The sequence below is a fragment of the Cucurbita moschata genome, unplaced genomic scaffold, assembly GCF_002738365.1.
Source record: "Cucurbita moschata cultivar Rifu unplaced genomic scaffold, Cmos_1.0 Cmo_Scf00022, whole genome shotgun sequence".
Lineage (NCBI taxonomy): Eukaryota > Viridiplantae > Streptophyta > Magnoliopsida > Cucurbitales > Cucurbitaceae > Cucurbita > Cucurbita moschata.
This window is the reverse complement of record NW_019268538.1, coordinates 2,327,335-2,345,076: the sequence shown is the minus strand read 5'-3', so window position 1 is coordinate 2,345,076 and position 17,742 is coordinate 2,327,335. Positions and strand designations below refer to the sequence as shown.

The window sequence follows — 17,742 nt, the reverse complement described above, 5'->3', positions numbered from 1 at the left end:
TTTTTTTTTTTTTTTTTTTTTTTTAGTTTTTATATCAAAAGAAAAAAAACAGACTTCCCAAAATGCCCTCACGCGCTGGAAGTTCATGGTTAGCGCGCGTGTGCCAATTGAGGAAGTGGATTTTTGAGGAAAATAATAAACATTTATGTTTATTTGTTTATTTAGGCTTTTGTCTCAGGAAACAGAAACCCCTAATGGCTCTTTCTGCTCTCTAAGTGTTAACGCCCGCCCACCTACTTCACTGTGCCGTCTGAAGCTCAGACTTCCTCCGCCACCGACCGACGGGAAGAGAGAGAGAGAGGGAGAGAATAAGAGAGATTTTTCGCGATGGCTTCTGCCGCTTTCACCAATCCGGCTTCTTTGTCTCTTTCTAAATTGAATCAGAATCGTTGTTTTCAGTCATCGCCGTCGCATTTGCATCACTTGCACATCTCCGCTTCCCCTGCTTTCACCTCCTTGACTGCCGGTTTCAAAGCCAATGGTATGTTTCTCACTCGTCGACATGACCGATGCGATCTAAGTGACCGTCGACGGATGTTTTTGGTGTCTTCTTCTGGAGGTGGTGGTTCTGACGGCGGTAACTTTTCTTCGCGCGGCGGAGGAGGCGGGGGCGGGGGCGGTGATGATCATGGTAATGAAGGTGGCTCTGGAAATGCTGGTGATAAGAACAAGGCGGAGGCGCTTTTGGTGTTGGCTGAGGCTGGCCGATCACTGGAATGCCTGCCGAAGGACTTGGTGGCCGCGATCGAGGCCGGTCGAATCCCTGGATCGGTGATCACGAAGTTTTTTGAGCTTGAGAAGTCTGCTATCATGCGATGGCTGATGCAGTTTGGTGGATTCAAGGAGCGCCTGTTGGCGGACGATTTGTTTCTAGCGAAGGTCGGGATGGAATGCGGCGTTGGGGTCTTCACAAAGGTTTTCTTTTCACTCACTCTCATGTTCCGGATCAGTAAAAATGCCCTTTATAATTTATACGGATCTTCTCGTTTCTTTTATTGCATTTATTTTGTTCTTCGCTTTTACCGACAAATATAGAAATCTTTCCCTCCCCATCTTTTTTCTATTTCTTTGCCACTCAATTGTACATGTTCAAATTTTACTATTGACCTTGAACTGTGATGTTTTAGGCTATTTGATCTGACTTTTTCGTTGGGGCTTTCTACTTCCCTTTTGCATGCATACCTGCATTAAACGATATCATCTTAGGACACAGGCCTTGAAATTTGTTTGATCATTTCCTTGGATGCGTTTTACTTTTAGCTTATTGTAAATCTCACCCCCTTCTTTCCTCTCCCTTACCTGCAGTTAATTTTCGTAATTTATTTTTCAGACTGCTGCTGAGTATGAGCGCCGAAGGGAAAAGTTTTTTGATGAGCTCGAGATTGTTTTCGCTGATGTGGTATAACCCTGTTGTTACTCATCAAATATTTTACATTTCATTTGCACGTCTAAGTGATAGCACTAGAGCACTTATACGCTCTCGCTTGATATATACGTTAGTCTGCTGTCAGATGATGTCATCCCGTTTTCCTTAATCAAAAGAGAAAATTTTGGGAGTGATTAAAACAGAGTGGTTACCACTTTCATAATTGTCAGATAGACTTTTCATCCCCACATGCATCTAACAATTAAAGAGTGGAAGTGTAATTCTGCCAGCAACCGGTGGACTTTGATTGTTGGAGAATCTATAATGGATAAAGGAGTTGGTGATCCAAAAACTAAAAGTGTGGTCATCGTCAGTCATGGCTATAAATTTGTGATGGCATCTCACTGTTTAAGATAAGCAATCATTTCTAAGTACTTGTCTATTGTCACCGGTAGAAGATGGTTAGACACAAGGCTGGAATACTAGAGCAATTAGTCTAATGCAATGATTGAATTCCTTTGTATAACGTAGTAAGGACAGGGAGTTGTTTCTTGGAGCGTTGTGAATATGTGCAGATGTTCTGTTTTGTAAAATGGTCAATCTGGTATTTGGCTCAGACAAGTGGGACTAACTAATGTTTTAGGGTATTTGCAGTTTTGAGTTGAAAATTGGTAATTATGTTCTTTCTTAACTCTTGAAAGAGCACATGCTCTTTTTGTCGAGAAAGATATCATTCGAAGCAAATCTATTGACAAGTACATATTTTTAGGTAATGGCGGTTATTGCTGATTTCATGCTTGTTTATCTTCCTGCTCCGACTGTTTCTCTCCGACCACCACTTTCAGTCAGTGCAGGAGCTATTGCGAAGTTCTTCCATGGATGTCCTGATAATGCTTTCCAGGTCTTTCATTCTCATGGATTAATTGGATCTTTGCTGAACCTTTCTTTTGAGGATTTTGAGAACTAAATTATTGTTCTGTTTTAGGTTGCTCTCTCTGGAACTTCGTATTCATTATTACAGAGATTTGGTGCAATAGCGGTATGAGAACTTTTGGTAAATTTTGCATCAATTTTGTATATTTAGAAGAAAATGCAAAATCAACTTATTATGTTTTCTGTGGATACTTTTGCAGCGCAATGGAGCTAAGCTTTTTGCAGTTGGCACGACTTCATCACTGGTACATTGTCAAATGTCTCCTCTTGCGTTTCCAAAATTCTTAGGGTCTTTTGTATCACGTCATTGTCTAGTCATCTTTTATGGCTTCTTTTGCTGCTGGAGTCATCTGTCATAGGAAAATGGTCGCTTGTTTTTTTACCACCTGTCGCCATAAAAATTTCAAATTTTGGTCCTGTGTCTGTTTGGCCTTAGATCAATAGGTATCTGGCTGACTTCTAGCTCTTCCCTTTTTCCTCAGAATTCTTTTGTCCACTGAATTTAACTAGTAATGCAGTCCTTTGAAGATTGGGAGTCTGGGCTGAAAATTTTTGAACGGTGAACCATGGGGTCTTATTGCCTGACCCGTTGTTCTTATTCTTTAAGTTCATATTATTTTACATTGTGTCCCTTTCTTGCTACACTTCAATCATCATGTTAAGTGGGACCCATCTTAGCTCATATGCAACAATATGAACGCTTGTTTTATAGCCCCAGCAGTAACCATCAGACCTCTTTTTGGGATTCTTGTTTCTTTAGCCACTACCTGCAACACCTGGGGTGTTTGTCTTTTGAATAAACTTTGCAGAAACTAATTCGTTATGCTCTTTGGGGTCTTATTGCCTGACCCGTTGTTCTTATTCTTTAAGTTTATATTATTTTACATTTTGTCCCTTTCTTGCTATACTTCAATCATCATGTTAAGTGGGACCCGTCTTAGCTCATATGCAACAATATGAACGCTTGTTTTATAGCCCCAGCAGTAACCATCAGACCTCTTTTTGGGATTCTTATTTCTTCAGCCACTACCTGCAACACCTGGGGTGTTTGTCTTTTGAATAAACTTTGCAGAAACTAATTCGTTATGCTCTTTGTATAGGTTGGCACAGCTGTTACCAATACTGTAATCAATGCAAGGAAGGCCATTGATAAGAATGCTGCAGCTGAAGTGGAAAATGTGCCTATACTTTCCACCAGTGTTGGTTACGGTGTCTATATGGCTGTCTCCAGCAACCTCAGGTATTGGTTTTCTGCAGTTATAGCTTGTTGTATGCGACCATGAATTATATTTAGAATGAATCCCCTTTTTGAGAAAGTGCTACCATAAATTATATTTAGAAACAGTATATGGTGGGTTTTCTTACCCTGGCTTACCACTGCATCTGTAGCCTTTTTGCGTACTCTTTGTTGTACAAATATTATACGCTAACGTTTCCTAAAAGTGGAGACTTATTGCACTCTTTGGTGTGATTGGTATTCATTTGAGATTTCAGGTTTTGGTCTTTATCTTGAAAACTTTGAAATACAAGTTACTTGTGTACAGTACTATTATACAAATTAGAATGCAAGGGAGGTTAAACCAGAATTGAGATCCTTATGAAAAGGAAAAATGAGGGATGAATGAAGCATTTGCTAGGACAGTATTTTAGTTAGAAGAATGATGCGCCGAAGGTGATATAATCAAATTGTAATGGATATCTTTGTGATGAAAAGTAATGATTACACTGTAATTTCGATTGCCTACTGTGAAACTTAGAATAAATTTGCTTAATATTGATTTGATTGCTGCTGTTTTAAAAAAGATTGACCGGCTGGTCTTGCTCTCTTCTACCCTGATGTTGTGGGCTCATCCATTTCCGAGCTTTTCTTATAACTGGGATATTTCATTTTGTAGGTATCAAGTTCTGGCTGGTGTAATAGAACAGCGAATTTTGGAGCCCTTGTTACACAAGCACAAGCTCATGCTCAGCGCACTTTGTTTTGCTGTTAGAACAGGAAACACATTCCTTGGTTCACTCTTGTAAGATTTTCACATCTCTATTAAAAATGTGATTTCTTACTGTATTTTTTCTATGAAAATTGGTTTCTTTATTATTATTATTATTTAAAAAATGTGATCGCTTGTCTTTCTCTATTTTAACTCACACTGTATAAACTTGCTTTGCCAGGTGGGTGGACTATGCCCGTTTTATAGGAATTCAGAAGTGAAGGCTAATTCGCTTGGTTTGCTTTAAATTAGGTATTTCAAATGAACGCGAGGAAGGTTCCAATTTACAATTAAGAGTTGTTTAATTTCCTTATTTGCAGTACAAGATCCATTGTGACGTTTTTTTGGTTTTGGTTATATTTCACTTTTCATTGTTTCTCTCGTTCTGTCATTTTTTCCGCTTTTCTTTTCTTTCACTATTTCTGTGCTTTTAAGATATCGGAACAGATGGGAATAACAATAAAGTATAGTGAACTTAGTTCGGGTTAAAAGAACATTTTGATAAGCTTCCATGAATGGAGCTATGAAAGTAATTATCAAATCATTTGTTATGTTTGCTTCTATATCTCATGGTTGTTTGGGTTTCGGTGGTGTTTTAAATTGAATTGTTTCTGGTTTGTTTTGTTTTTCTATGAAAATTATTTTGTTCTGAGAGCGTGTTTAGTATGTACTTGACAGTGCCTTTTCGGTCGCCACTCGCCAATGCCAAAGGTATGCTCGATTATGGTGTATTTATTATCATATCATGTTCAAGTAACCTAAAAGTACTTGGAAAAAGGCTACATACATTTGAGATTCGTTCTGATTTGAGTGCTTTAAAAGCATTTTTAGAAGTGTAAAACCAAGCACCAAAAGTGATAGATTGCTGAGCACAATGTAAACACTCTCAAACACTTTTGATAAGGAGGCACTTTTGGGTAAAATTAAACATCTGATTTGTTATTGTGGCAATTGAGTAAATACCGTAAACATCAAAACCAACTTCACCACCTCCTGAACCACCAAGCCATTCAAGGCAAGCTAAAACAGAGCACATTTTTATCCCATCATAAACAAAAGCTTAAAAAGTGTCTATGTTTGTATTTCCTTTCCAATCAATTGGGTAGTTTAAACTCTTATATCCCATGTTACCGTATGAATGTAGTTGATCTATCCCTTCCCTTTCAGTTGATTGGTGAGTTGAGACCCTCTTGAGAAGACAATGAATAAAGAGGTTGGTGATGTCTCTTAGAAGGGAACTGTGGCAGTTTTGATTTTCTCGTAGCCAAGGATGGCTCACCGATAAGTCGTAGAGTCTGCTTGGCGTAGAGTGTTTGAAAAAAAGGTGAAACTTTCTCCTTCAACTTGAGGATCAAAATAAAGAGGAGCCTGAAAGTAACTAGAATGACTAACACAGCTGCTAAATCCCACCATTTGGAGTGATGAGCTTGATATCCTAGCAACATTTCAAGGATCACTTCTCCTTTTACTTTAGGACCTCCTCCAATTTGAGAGTCGACCTCCAACCCTATCAAGTCATTCTTGTACGCTCCCTGCATTTGAATAGAACAATCCCAAATCTTATAATATACTTATTTCTCTCCAAATAAGTGTTTTTTTTTGCTAAAAGAGCTAGAAGTACCTGTAAACCCCAGGCGCCATAGTTAATGTATGATATTGGGTAACGCCAGAACACCTTGGGAAGATCAGGCACAAACCTAAAGTAACCAGAAGTCATCATCATGATTCCCTGCACAGATCACACATTTTCACTTATTTCATTTTGTCATTCATTAAAAGGAACAAAAAGTAAAGTTTTTAAGAGATTTTGTTTCAAAGTGTTCATGAAAAGATGAAATAGTAATGGTCGTCTTACAATGTAACCAGCTCCAATAATGACACCCATCATAAAGTTGGGAACCAAGGAAGCAATAATCATCATAGCGCTTTCTACAACTGCAATGGAGCTCAGCAGGTCAAGGCAGATGTAGACGTAACGAGAGAACTCGGTTTCAAATTTGACCATGTAGAATACTATTGTTGCAGAAGCAACAGACATGAGAGCTAAGAATGGGAATGAAGACAGAAAATTTGATAGCGTGTATACAACAATCCCATAATGCCCGTTCAGCCTTTCCTTGTGAAATACCTGTTTTACAAAAACATGTATTCAAATATCAAAACGATGAAAGTTCGTAACAGCCTAAGCCCATCGCTAGTAGATATTGTCCTATTTGGACTTTTCCTTTTGGACTCTCCCTCAAAGTTTTAAAATACGTCTACTAGGACGAGATTTCTACACCCATATGAGGAATGTTTTGTTCCCCTCTCCAACCGATGTGAGGTCTCACAATTCACCCCACTCGTTGGCACACCGCTCGATGTTTGGCTCTAATACCATTTGTAATTGTCCAAATCCACTAATAGCAAATATTGTCTCTTTGGGCTTTCCCTTGTGGACTTCCTCTCAACATTTTAAAACGTGTCTATTAGGGAGAGATTTCTACACCCTTATAAGGAATCTACTAGGGAGAGTTTTCCACACCTTATAAGAAATGTTTCATTCCCCTCTCACAAAGTTAGCCCAACATTTCATCAATCTAATACTCCTGGCAGCAACAATTTCAATTCCAGTTTCCTTCCTTGCCCAATTTAACCCAGTGCTTCTTGTTCTACACAAGTTTCTAATGGGCATTAAGCTATTCAATGGGTTCCATAAAACTATATAAAAGGCTGTGAAATTTTGGAACAAAACATGGAGGTAATCTATACCTTCATCTCTTCAATGAACGATGGAAAGCCTCCAATGGACATGAAAGTCATGAATCCAGAAACAAATGCAGCACAAGATGCCCTTGCAAAGATATCAACATAGCTTGTACCAACATGCATGAATATCGTGCCCACACATATAGATAATAGTATGTAGACAATAATTCTTATCCAGTAGTATCCCAAATCTCTGGACATGTTCACCGTTGATCTTCTAGTCAATGTTGAGAGTTGCTTCCACCATTTAGCACGGTTTCCACATTTCTTATTAGTCATAGAAAGTCCTTCCTGCATCAAAACTGCAACTAGTAAGATCGTTGTTTGAATTTAAAGCATTATGTAAATGGAATGTTCATAAACTGTTGGCTTACCATTTCTGATATCTCTCTCATCCTAGTTTTCATTTTGGCTTCCTGCTCTGAGCATCTGTATTTCTCAACTAGTCTTGCTTTCATCTCTGCCGTTGAAAACTTAGATAAAGGGTCTACTGGTTTTTGGTTTTCCTGAAGTAATAGAAACAGAAAATGGTAAATCCCAAAGTTTAGCATATGATAGCAGAAAAAATTGAGTATTCTTTCTGGTGTGTGTGATTTTAAGCTTGTTAGATTCGATATCCATATCGTGAAGTGCATAACAATCACTCATTTATATGTAGCTATGAAATAATCAGACTTATCGACTTATGAAGATAAATGTGAGATCCCACGGTAGTTGGAGAGGAGAACGAAACATTTCTTATAAGGGTGTGGAAATCTCTCCTTAGCAGACACGTTTTAAAACCGTTAGTTAGTAGCTTGGAGGCCCTTACTCTTTGAGAAATCATTAAAGCCATATTGACTGCGTCGAAGTCTGAATTAATACAGCGAAGGAAGTGATCAGAAGGGTTTCTTTGCCTTGGACATGGAAATCCTGCTTCAGCAAAGAACTGCAAAACCAGAAACATATTTAGTTTATGAGATTTTCTCAGTTGGATTCTGCTTGAAAGTGTTGTACAGTGATCTTAGAATGTGTTTTAAAACATTCATCAGCTGTTAATTTAATCTTTACCTGAGCTGCCATTTTTGATTCTCCAAAGTAAACAGCTTGGCCTCCTGAAAGAAGAAAAAGGTCATCAAATAAAGCAAAAACCTCGCTGCTGGGCTGATGGATGGAAGAGATGACAGTTCTTCCATCATGAGCAATGCTTCTAAGAGCTTGAACAACGAAGAAAGCAGCAGCGCTGTCGAGGCCGCTGGTTGGTTCATCAAGGAACAACAGGCTTGGTCTGGTGAGGATTTCCAATGCAATGCCTAATCTTTTCCTTTCGCCCCCACTAATGCCTCTTAAATGCCAGTTTCCAACGATCTTCTCAGCACAATCTTGGAGACCCATTTCCAATATCGTTCCTTCCACTATATCATTTACTTCTTCTTTGGTCATAGAACTTGGAAGCCTCAAATTGGCTGAATATGATATGGTTTCTCTTACTGTCAGAGTCCCCAACATTGTATCCTCTTGGGTCACATAGGCCTGAAATTTTGGAGAAAATTAAAAAAATAACAATCAAAAGCTCATACTTGATTGATGAACTGCATATTAATACTAACCACAATGCCGTAATCTAGCCTTCTTTTCTTTCCATTCAGAAGAATATTTCCTGTCAAGACTGCATTTTGTGCCAATCGACCTGCAAAAAAGGATTAGGGTATGCCTCTCATATTAAGCATTTGAATTGAATAACTCAATGTTATATTACCATAGAATTTTCATAAACGTTTCAAAACTACCATTATAATGTTAGAAAGAATACGTAATGATGACTTGAAACGACTGTGGCTAAGATGTTTATCTTGGTTAAGTTTGAAAGAACGACATTTCGACTCAACATTCGAACAGGATTTCTACCCTTTGAAATATTAATGCAAGGTTTCTACTCTTGAAATATTAATGAAACGTCAGAAATATGAATATTTTTTAAATAAAGACAAAGTTTCAAAAGGATCATTTATTTATTTATTTATAATGTAGACTATTTACAACTACCCCTTTATGAAAATTAAGATCAAAGTTTCCTATAATATTTTTGTGGGTAAAGTACTACATAGATGGTCCTGTCTGTCATAGCTCTGAATCTGATACTGAAAAGAGATGAGTTGTGCCCACCCACAAAGCCAATGGATAGATGACAAGTTTGGTTGAGAGATGAGAGATAGAGCCCAAATCGCATTGGTTTTTCCTACACATTTAATGTCTGAAAACATCTATATCGCTACGCACTTAAACCAAAGTGTAATGAATAAGTTGCTCAAATTTTGGAAAAGATGGGCAAACAAGGGAATATAGCTTAGCACTAAAGCAACAAAAAGTGGGTCAAATATTAAATAAATATTCATGTGATGCCATGCGGCTTTAATTATCCACTGGGTTTGTTGGTTTCTATTCAAATTTCAAGTTTTTTCTATTCAGGGTTTAAGAAACATTGTTGATCACAAGTTCTTTCTCTAGTAATCTATGGTTTAAAAACATTGTTGATGACAAGGTTCTACGATAATTTTGGATGAAACTAACCCAACTTTCTGAAAACTGAGAACTGAAAATGGAATAGTTGAACAAAATCAAAGTGATTGAAAAGGTCTCCTTTAGGCTATGTTAGTTCTTGTTGAACAAAATCAAGCCTAGATAAATGGGTTCATGTTAGTTCTTGTTTCTAAATCATGATATAAGTTTCAAGGCCACAGAATATGCAGAAGAAGAAGAAGAAGAACATAAAAGAAAAAAAAAACAGAGAGCTTAAAGAGATAAAGAGGAGAAGGGAGAGAACCTGCCAAGGAGTCGAGAAGGGTGGATTTCCCAGAGCCAGAAGGACCCATAATGGCCATGATTCTTCCAGGCTCAGCATAGCCATTGAGACCATCAAGCAAGAGTCTTCTACTCTGTCCATTCCAGAGATTTGGAACCATAACACTCAGATTTTCCCAAACCAAATACATAGAAGCAGCAGCAATGGCGGCAGCCTCCCCATACTTCCCTTTTCTTCCTTCTGCTCTCTTTGCAGCCTCCTCCACAGAGCATCTCCCATCTGCCCTCTCCTCCTCAATCTCCATGAATGTCTGTCTCTCACACTTCTCACACCCTCCTCCTCCTGATCTTCAGCATTTATAGTGTGTTCTTTCTACAAATTTTGTGTGTTTTCTCTTGATGTTCAGCTATGTGTGTGGTAAGTGCAACTGAATGGTTTAGAAACAGTTGAAAACAATTTAAAGTATTTATGACTTGGCAAACGCTTATATCAGAAAACCCATCAAACTTATTGCTGCTTAGGTTCTAATGGCTTAACATTACATTTGTTATCAGAAAAAGGAAAGTCCGAACTGTACGAGTCATCAATACGCATGTGCTTCAACATTTAATTCTATATACCGGTTATGAAGATTTGAACCTATGATCTTAAGGATATGCACGAGTATGTGTGCTAATCATATATCTAATGTGGTCATAAAGAGTTCTATATGATCAAGCAGTATCTCAAGTTTCTGAATATTTGTGTCTGAGTTTTCTTGTTTTTGAACAAACAACTCCTGCAACCTCATTTAGTATATTCAAGATATCATCAGCTCTCTTTCTAACATGTGGCAAGGTGGGTGGGTGGGTGAGAGTTAATAGCAGGGGACAGTTTCCTTAGTCAGCCAAGCTATGGTTGGATGGCTTTGAGTGTTAAAAGAGTAGAAAGTTGACAAAGGAACAGAGCACAGTAAATACCTCACCAAACCCAACCATCAATCGCTATAAAAGGGAAGAAATAGTGAGAGAGTTGCTAACATTTATGGGTCAATTATGCATTTCTGCAGCTCTTCATCTACAAGCTTATATGGAGATGTGAGTTACGGTTCATATCACTACTCATTCATGTACCGCCCAACTATATATCTACCATTTGTAATGTTCCATTTCTCTGTTTATCACAGGAAGCTTTGAACCCTTTTCCTCTCTTTAAGGCAAAAAGTTCCATTTCTCTGAAGTTTCAGAAGAATTCACAGTGTGAGGTCTTAATCTATTCCTTCCATCATTATTGTTCTGCTATGTTATAAAAACCAGCAATAAGTCTGTAAAACAATGAAGAAAAATACAAGAACACACATCAGGGCTTCTCAGATTAGGAATAATCATAAATCTTACCTTAGATGTGCTCAGAAGCAGTTTCCAATCTTACACAAAGGCAGGCTAAGACATTCAAAACTGATGAAAAATATAGATTTTATAAGTTCAATCAATAAAAGAAAAAATAAATTTATTACAAAGTATGAACAATGTAAATCGTATGAAATTCTATATATTTACTATCTCCTTATTTTCCTTTCCTTGACATATGGATCTGTAGCTAATTACATACCTTTATTAGTTACATTGTTATAGGTAAATGCTTTCCAAGTTATTGTCCTTGGAGCTTCTAGTTGAGAGGAGAGTTGAGACCTTCTTGAGACGAGAGTGAGTGAAGAGGCTGGTGCCTCTTAGAGGAAATAGAAGGCGGTATTGTCCTGAAGGAAGGTCTCCTCTGAAGATGTTGCAAAGTTTTCTTTGTGAACATTGTCCGCAGCAGTGGCGAAGCTCTTTCCTTGAATTTCAATACAACAAAGAAGAGAATTCGGTAGAGAAGAACAAGGAACATGAGAGCTGTTAAGTCCCACCATTTGGAATGGTTTATTGGAATCCCATACATGTTGGTGATTACATACTCGCCACTCAACTTTGGCATGCCAGGTATCAATGGGTTGAACTCAAGCCCAATCAAGTCATTTTTGTAAGCACCCTGCATAATGAACTTAGACACTCAGTTAAATCATAATTGAACCATCAATGGAAGATATGAGACGCCTAACAAGATGATACCTGTAGTGCCCAAGAGCCATAGCTGAGATACGAGATAGGATACCGCCAAAATGGCTTCGGAAGGTCGGGCAATAATCGGAAGAAGCCAGAGGTCATCATCATGATACCCTGAAAGGAAAATAGAAACCAAGAAAGTTATGTACGTTGAGATGCAAAACATGAAATATGAAGAAGATGGTAACGAATCCATAATGTTATTGTGTTCTTACAATGACTCCAGCGCCTGTTATAATTCCCATAAGAAAGTTTGGAACCAATGAAGCCACAACCATCATCAATCCTTCTATAACAGAAATGCAGCCAAAAATATTGAGGCAGAAGAATATGTAGCGGGAGAACTCTGGGCGATACTTCACCATGTAGAAGGTGATAGTCCCAGAAACGACTGCAATCGAAACCAAAAATGGGAAAGAAGAGAGGAAGTTTGACAATATAAACACTGTAACTCCATAGTACCCATTGAGCCTTTCTCTGTAGAACATCTGCAGAAAAATGAAACTGAAACTTCAATATACTAAAAGAAACGCCAAGCTCAAGTTTATGGAGAGTTTTTTTACCTTCATTTCCTCAATGAAAGATGGAAAGCCCCCTATAGTCATGAATGTCATAAAGCCAGTTATGAATCCACCGCAGGCTCCTCGAGCCAAGATTGCAGTGTAACTTGTTCCAACATCGAAGTAGATGGTACCAACACATAAGGAGACTATCACATAGATAATTATCCTTAGCCAATAGTATCCCACGTCCCTACTCATATTCACAAATGATCGACGGGTCAATGTCGAGAGCTGCTTCAACCAACTAGCTTTATCTCCTTTTTCCTTCTCTACTTCAAGTCCCTCCTGAAGAAGATGAAACTATTCATACAATTTGTTCCAGACAATTGCTGGTTCATGTTTCAAGCTCCTACAATTTCTAGTAGGGTGATATATTGTGGGCTTTTGATGACTTGAGGACTAGCTGTAACAATCTAAGCCCACCTCTAGCAGATATTATTCTCTTTAGGCTTTTCCTTTCAAGCTTCTCTCAAGTTTTTTAAAACGCGTCTCCTAGGGAGAGGTTTCAACACCCTTATAAAGAATGTTTCGTTCTCCTTCCCAATTGATGTAAAATCTCACAATCCACCCCACAATGATTAGAAAGAGAAACGAGTGTCAGCGAGGACGCTGAGCTCTGAAAGTGGGTGAATTGTGAGATCCCACATCGATTGGAGAGGGGAACGAGTGCTAACGAGGATGCTGGGCTCTGAAAGGGGGTGGATTGTGAGATCCCACTTTAATTGGAGAGGAGAACAAATACCAGCAAAGACACTGGGCCCCGAATGAGGGTGGATTGTAAGATTCCACATCGGTTAGGGAGGAGAACGAAGCATTCTTTATAAGGGTGTGGAAACCTCTCCCTAGTAGACGCATTTTAAAAAACTTGAGGGAAAGCCGAAAGAGGACAATATTTGCTAGCGGTGGGCTTAGGTTGTTACACTAGAGGTATCAGAACAATACTTACAATGGTGGATATTTCTCGAATTCTTGCCTTCACCCTACTTGCGTACTTCGAGCTCCTATATTTTTCAACAAGCGTTGACTTAATTTGAGCGGTTTCCAAATTCATGAAAGGGTCGGATGATTCTGGGATGTCCTACAATTTCAAAGTCATGAACAAAGATACAAATGAACAAACCATACAACATCAGAAACTGGAAATTCAATCCAACAGAGGTTTGTTGAACTCAGCTACAATTCAAAACATCTTACTCGAATACTTAAAGACCCCTTGAGCGTCGCAGTAACGATATCAAAATCCGAGTTTATACAACGAAGAAAATGATCAGATGGATTCCTTCTACTAGGACATGGAAAATTAGCTTCAGCAAAGAACTACAAACCAGATAACAAGTAATGAAGCATTACATCAAACAGTTGATAGGCACAAAACTGCAACCTCAAAGCGCATACCTGAGTAGCCATTTTAGCTTCCCCAAAGTACACAGCCTCACCTCCAGAGAGCAAAAAAAGGTCATCAAAGAGAGCAAAAACCTCACTACTCGGCTGATGAATTGAAGAAACAACAGTCCGTCCATCGTGAGCCACATTTCTAAGAGATTGAATGACGAAGAACGCGGAGGCACTGTCGAGGCCGCTGGTGGGTTCATCAAGAAAAAGCAAACGAGGTCGCGTGAGGATTTCAACAGCAATACTCAATCTCTTCTTTTCCCCACCACTGATCCCTCGAAGATGCCAGTTCCCAATCATTCGATCGGCACAATCTTGAAGACCCATTTCCAAAATGGTTGCCTGGACGATGCCATCAACCTCATCTTTGGTCGTAGAACTCGGAAGCCGCAGCTGGGCTGAGTAGCTAATGGTTTCTCTCACAGTCAGAGTTCCCAATAATACATCTTCTTGGGTCACATACGCCTGCAAATTAAGAAGGAAATCATGATTTTCTTGGTTGATACATGGTGGAGTTTGATCTTCAAGAAAGAGAGAGAGTTTGTGCTTACAATGTCGCCATATCCGAACTTCCTCTTCTTTCCATTGAGAAAAATGTTTCCAGTCATTACCACATTCTTGGAGAGTCTTCCTGATTCATAAACGAACCCACAAACATTAATTTTTCTCTTACAGATTCATTGGCAGAAAATTTCTCCAATAACAGTGGAGGTTGCTTATGAATTAAACTCAAGCACGACACATCATCCCTTTTAACATAACCTTTCATAACTTTGTTTTGGGCTCTCCAAAATGCCTCGTACCAATTAAAAGAGTAGTCTTTATTTATAAACCCACGATCGTTCCCTAAATTAGTCGATGTGGGACTTTCACCATCCAACACCTCCCCTCAAACAAAGCACACCTCCCCTTAATCGAGGCTCGACTCCTCCGAAGTCTTAGTCATTTTTACTGCCTTCATACCTTCGAGGAGGCTTGACTCCTCTTTCTTTTGAAGTCCTTTGTTCGATATTCGAGGATTTACCAATATACTGACATGACTAAGTTTAGGGTACGGTTAAACTAATTTTTTAATTTTTTTTCTATTAAAGTTATTATTAAATATATTTTTTAGACCAAATATAAAATTCATGAATTTTTTTTTTTATTAATTTAGCCTCTTAAAGACATAAACCAAACTTTTGAAACTTTTTTTACTATATAGTTTCTAAAATTTGACTTTGTTCTTTTAAAACATAGACAAAAAGTGAATAATAAAGCAAGAAAACATAGACAAAGTATATTATATAAAAATAAAAGCAATGTAATGCTGCACCAATAATAATAATAATAATAATAAGAGGTTAAATTATTGCCCTACTCCTACATAACTTATTTCAATTTAGCCATCAATTTTTTTAAATTATAATCTTATTCAATTTTCTTCCACTTCTTTTTTATTAGTTTTTTTTTTTTATAATATCAAGAACAAAATAATAACAATCTTTGTAAATTATAAATAAATGTTCACGCCAAAATTGGAAAAAAAAATTATATATATATATATATATATATATATATATATATATATTAAAGTGTGAAATTACATTTAATGCTTACTGTTGACTGCTGGACTCATTTAAATTGTCGGCGGGACCCTTAACTCCATCTTTATAAATAAATAAATATATAAAGAAACAAAAAGTCTAAGAAATTAATATATATCGCTTAAGAAAAGGTTAATTCAAATATTAATATATATATTTTTTAAATTCCAATAAAATAATATTGTAGAGAGAGAAGCGAGACCTGCGAGAGTATCAAGAAGGGTGGATTTGCCGGAGCCGGAAGGGCCCATAATGGCCATGATCCGGCCGGGCTCGGCGTAGCCACGGAGGCCATTGAGGAGTCTTTTGGTGGGCCCATCTCTGAAATTCGGAAGCACCACCGTCAGATCCTCCCACACAAGGTAAGTCCCTCGCTGTTCTCCCCGTCTCAGCCCCTCGGCGGCGGCGGCGGCGACGGCATGGCTGTGGGTTCCTCCGGCGTCCTCAATTTCCATGGGGATGAATGAGGCAGAGAATGGAGGATAGGGAGAAAGAGGATAATAATTTATATATTTTATTATTATTATAAAAAAATAATTAATTTGTGAAATTTACATATTTTTATCATTTATTATTGGATTTTAAATGAATCCACAACTAACTACAACTGCTCTATAAATGCACCCACAAATGGAGGTGCACACCAGATTAATGATGAGAGAGAAAATACAAATAAATTAAATTTAAATAATAAAATTAAATAAAATGGGATATTTAATGAAGAACCTCTTAAATTTAATTTCCTTTTTTTATTTCTACAATTTAAATTAAATTAAATTTGTTAAATAGTGATTGGTTAGCACACTTCTTGCACCCTAAACAGGCAAAAAAAAAATCATGTTTTTTCTATGAATTATTATTATTATTATATATTTTAACTGGAGAGTGAAATTTTCCCTGGTTTATTATTATATATAAATTGTGGAATATCACAAATAATTCCAAATATGAAAAAAAAAATCAAATTATTTGTAAATATAATTTTATTTTTTTAATGATAAAATATTTTAGTTAATAGAAATTCAAATTTTTTCGAAAAAAAAGTTTATAATGACTCAACTAATAAGTTAGGTAGGCAAATCATTAATAATTGAAATAGACACGTTTGACATCTTAGAAACATTATGTTTAAGTGTCTAAACATAAAAGTCTCAATTTGAGAGCTCAATTCCACTAATTCATAATCTTCTTTTGACATTTTCCAGGAAAACTAACTTGTTCCCACTGCCTTTCAAATATCCACGCAAAAATTATAAAATTAAAATAATAAACAAAGTTTTAAAAGAAATTATAAAGAAATTATCAAACAGTTTTATTTACTACAATCATACGTTCCACTTCAACCTTACAAATATTTACTTTCAAATCTCTAAATGATCTTGTAGATGTTTAAGTTTTTTGGCCTTAGTATTTAATGACTCGCTTAAATACGTTAATAGATTAGTGTACATAAATAATTTTAATTGACTTTAACGATTTAAATTAATATCTTAAAAATATCATTTCTTTTACGATAATAAATGTAGAAAATAAAATTTGAACTTCTAACTAAAATAAATATCTACGAATCGAGCTTATTAATATTATATTAAGGGTTTGAATATAGTTGACAATAGCATAAACCAGCCAACCATATACTTATAAATAACTTTTATAAGTCTTTATTATTGAAAGAAAAAAAAATAGCTGTCTTTCTTTCTTAATTAATGAAAATAAATTTCAACTAATTTGATTAGCTCTAAGTTTTAATTCCACACCCTATAAACTTAATTTTGGCCACGTTGCAATTTAATTAATTCACTCGTTTTCAAATTTAAAACCTAATTTGATGGTGCCAAATGGATACGATATACCTAGACACGTGGTTCGTTCATTTTTTTGGCTTAAAAATATGTGGGGTAGGAGGTTTGGACCTCTGACTTCGAGAGCAAATATTTTATGTTCGTCGGTAATATCTTTATATTTTGAAAGTTCAGACATGAGAAGTGGAGCCGAGAGTGACAAGTCAGCTAGGCTAAGCCTTTTGTTATTTTTATTTATATTTATTAGTATGGTTTCCTTTTTGTCTTTATTATTGAGAAGGAGTGACGTTGAAAATATAACTCTTACCATTCGAAATATATTTTATTTTAGCTTTAAAAAATTAATATAATAGTTTGAATAAATTTCGACGTGACATTATAATAATAAAAAATATTTTTTCACGTTAAATATATATATATATATATATATATATATATATATATTATGTTTAGTTCCATTAAAAATAAAATAAAATTTAAGTTTTTAACCATGTTTATAAA

General features: G+C 36.7%; 3 protein-coding genes across 3 annotated transcripts; 1 reads left to right on the top strand and 2 right to left on the bottom strand.

Annotated features, from left to right (window-relative positions):
* Nucleotides 1-166: 166 nt before the first annotated feature.
* LOC111459326 (protein RETICULATA-RELATED 4, chloroplastic) lies at nucleotides 167-4,838 on the top strand. Its single transcript, XM_023102174.1, has 8 exons — nucleotides 167-915; nucleotides 1,331-1,399; nucleotides 2,136-2,267; nucleotides 2,352-2,405; nucleotides 2,500-2,544; nucleotides 3,400-3,539; nucleotides 4,195-4,320; nucleotides 4,469-4,838. The coding sequence occupies exons 1-8, from the start codon at nucleotides 328-330 to the stop codon at nucleotides 4,506-4,508; spliced, it is 1,194 nt and encodes a 397-aa protein (XP_022957942.1). The 5' UTR covers nucleotides 167-327; the 3' UTR covers nucleotides 4,509-4,838.
* Nucleotides 4,839-5,134: 296 nt separating this feature from the next.
* LOC111459323 (ABC transporter G family member 15-like) lies at nucleotides 5,135-10,228 on the bottom strand. Its single transcript, XM_023102169.1, has 9 exons — nucleotides 9,839-10,228; nucleotides 8,625-8,704; nucleotides 8,086-8,547; nucleotides 7,847-7,963; nucleotides 7,410-7,541; nucleotides 7,039-7,326; nucleotides 6,143-6,415; nucleotides 5,909-6,016; nucleotides 5,135-5,819 (listed from the first exon to the last, which is right to left on the bottom strand). Exons 1-9 carry the CDS (start codon nucleotides 10,119-10,121, stop codon nucleotides 5,451-5,453), a joined length of 2,112 nt encoding a protein of 703 aa, XP_022957937.1. The 5' UTR covers nucleotides 10,122-10,228; the 3' UTR covers nucleotides 5,135-5,450.
* Nucleotides 10,229-11,331: 1,103 nt separating this feature from the next.
* On the bottom strand, nucleotides 11,332-15,894 carry LOC111459324 (ABC transporter G family member 15-like). The gene is made up of 9 exons (XM_023102170.1): nucleotides 15,642-15,894; nucleotides 14,405-14,484; nucleotides 13,857-14,318; nucleotides 13,656-13,778; nucleotides 13,408-13,539; nucleotides 12,462-12,746; nucleotides 12,114-12,386; nucleotides 11,905-12,012; nucleotides 11,332-11,824 (listed from the first exon to the last, which is right to left on the bottom strand). Exons 1-9 carry the CDS (start codon nucleotides 15,892-15,894, stop codon nucleotides 11,465-11,467), a joined length of 2,076 nt encoding a protein of 691 aa, XP_022957938.1. The 3' UTR covers nucleotides 11,332-11,464.
* Between the last annotated feature and the right edge of the window lie 1,848 nt (nucleotides 15,895-17,742).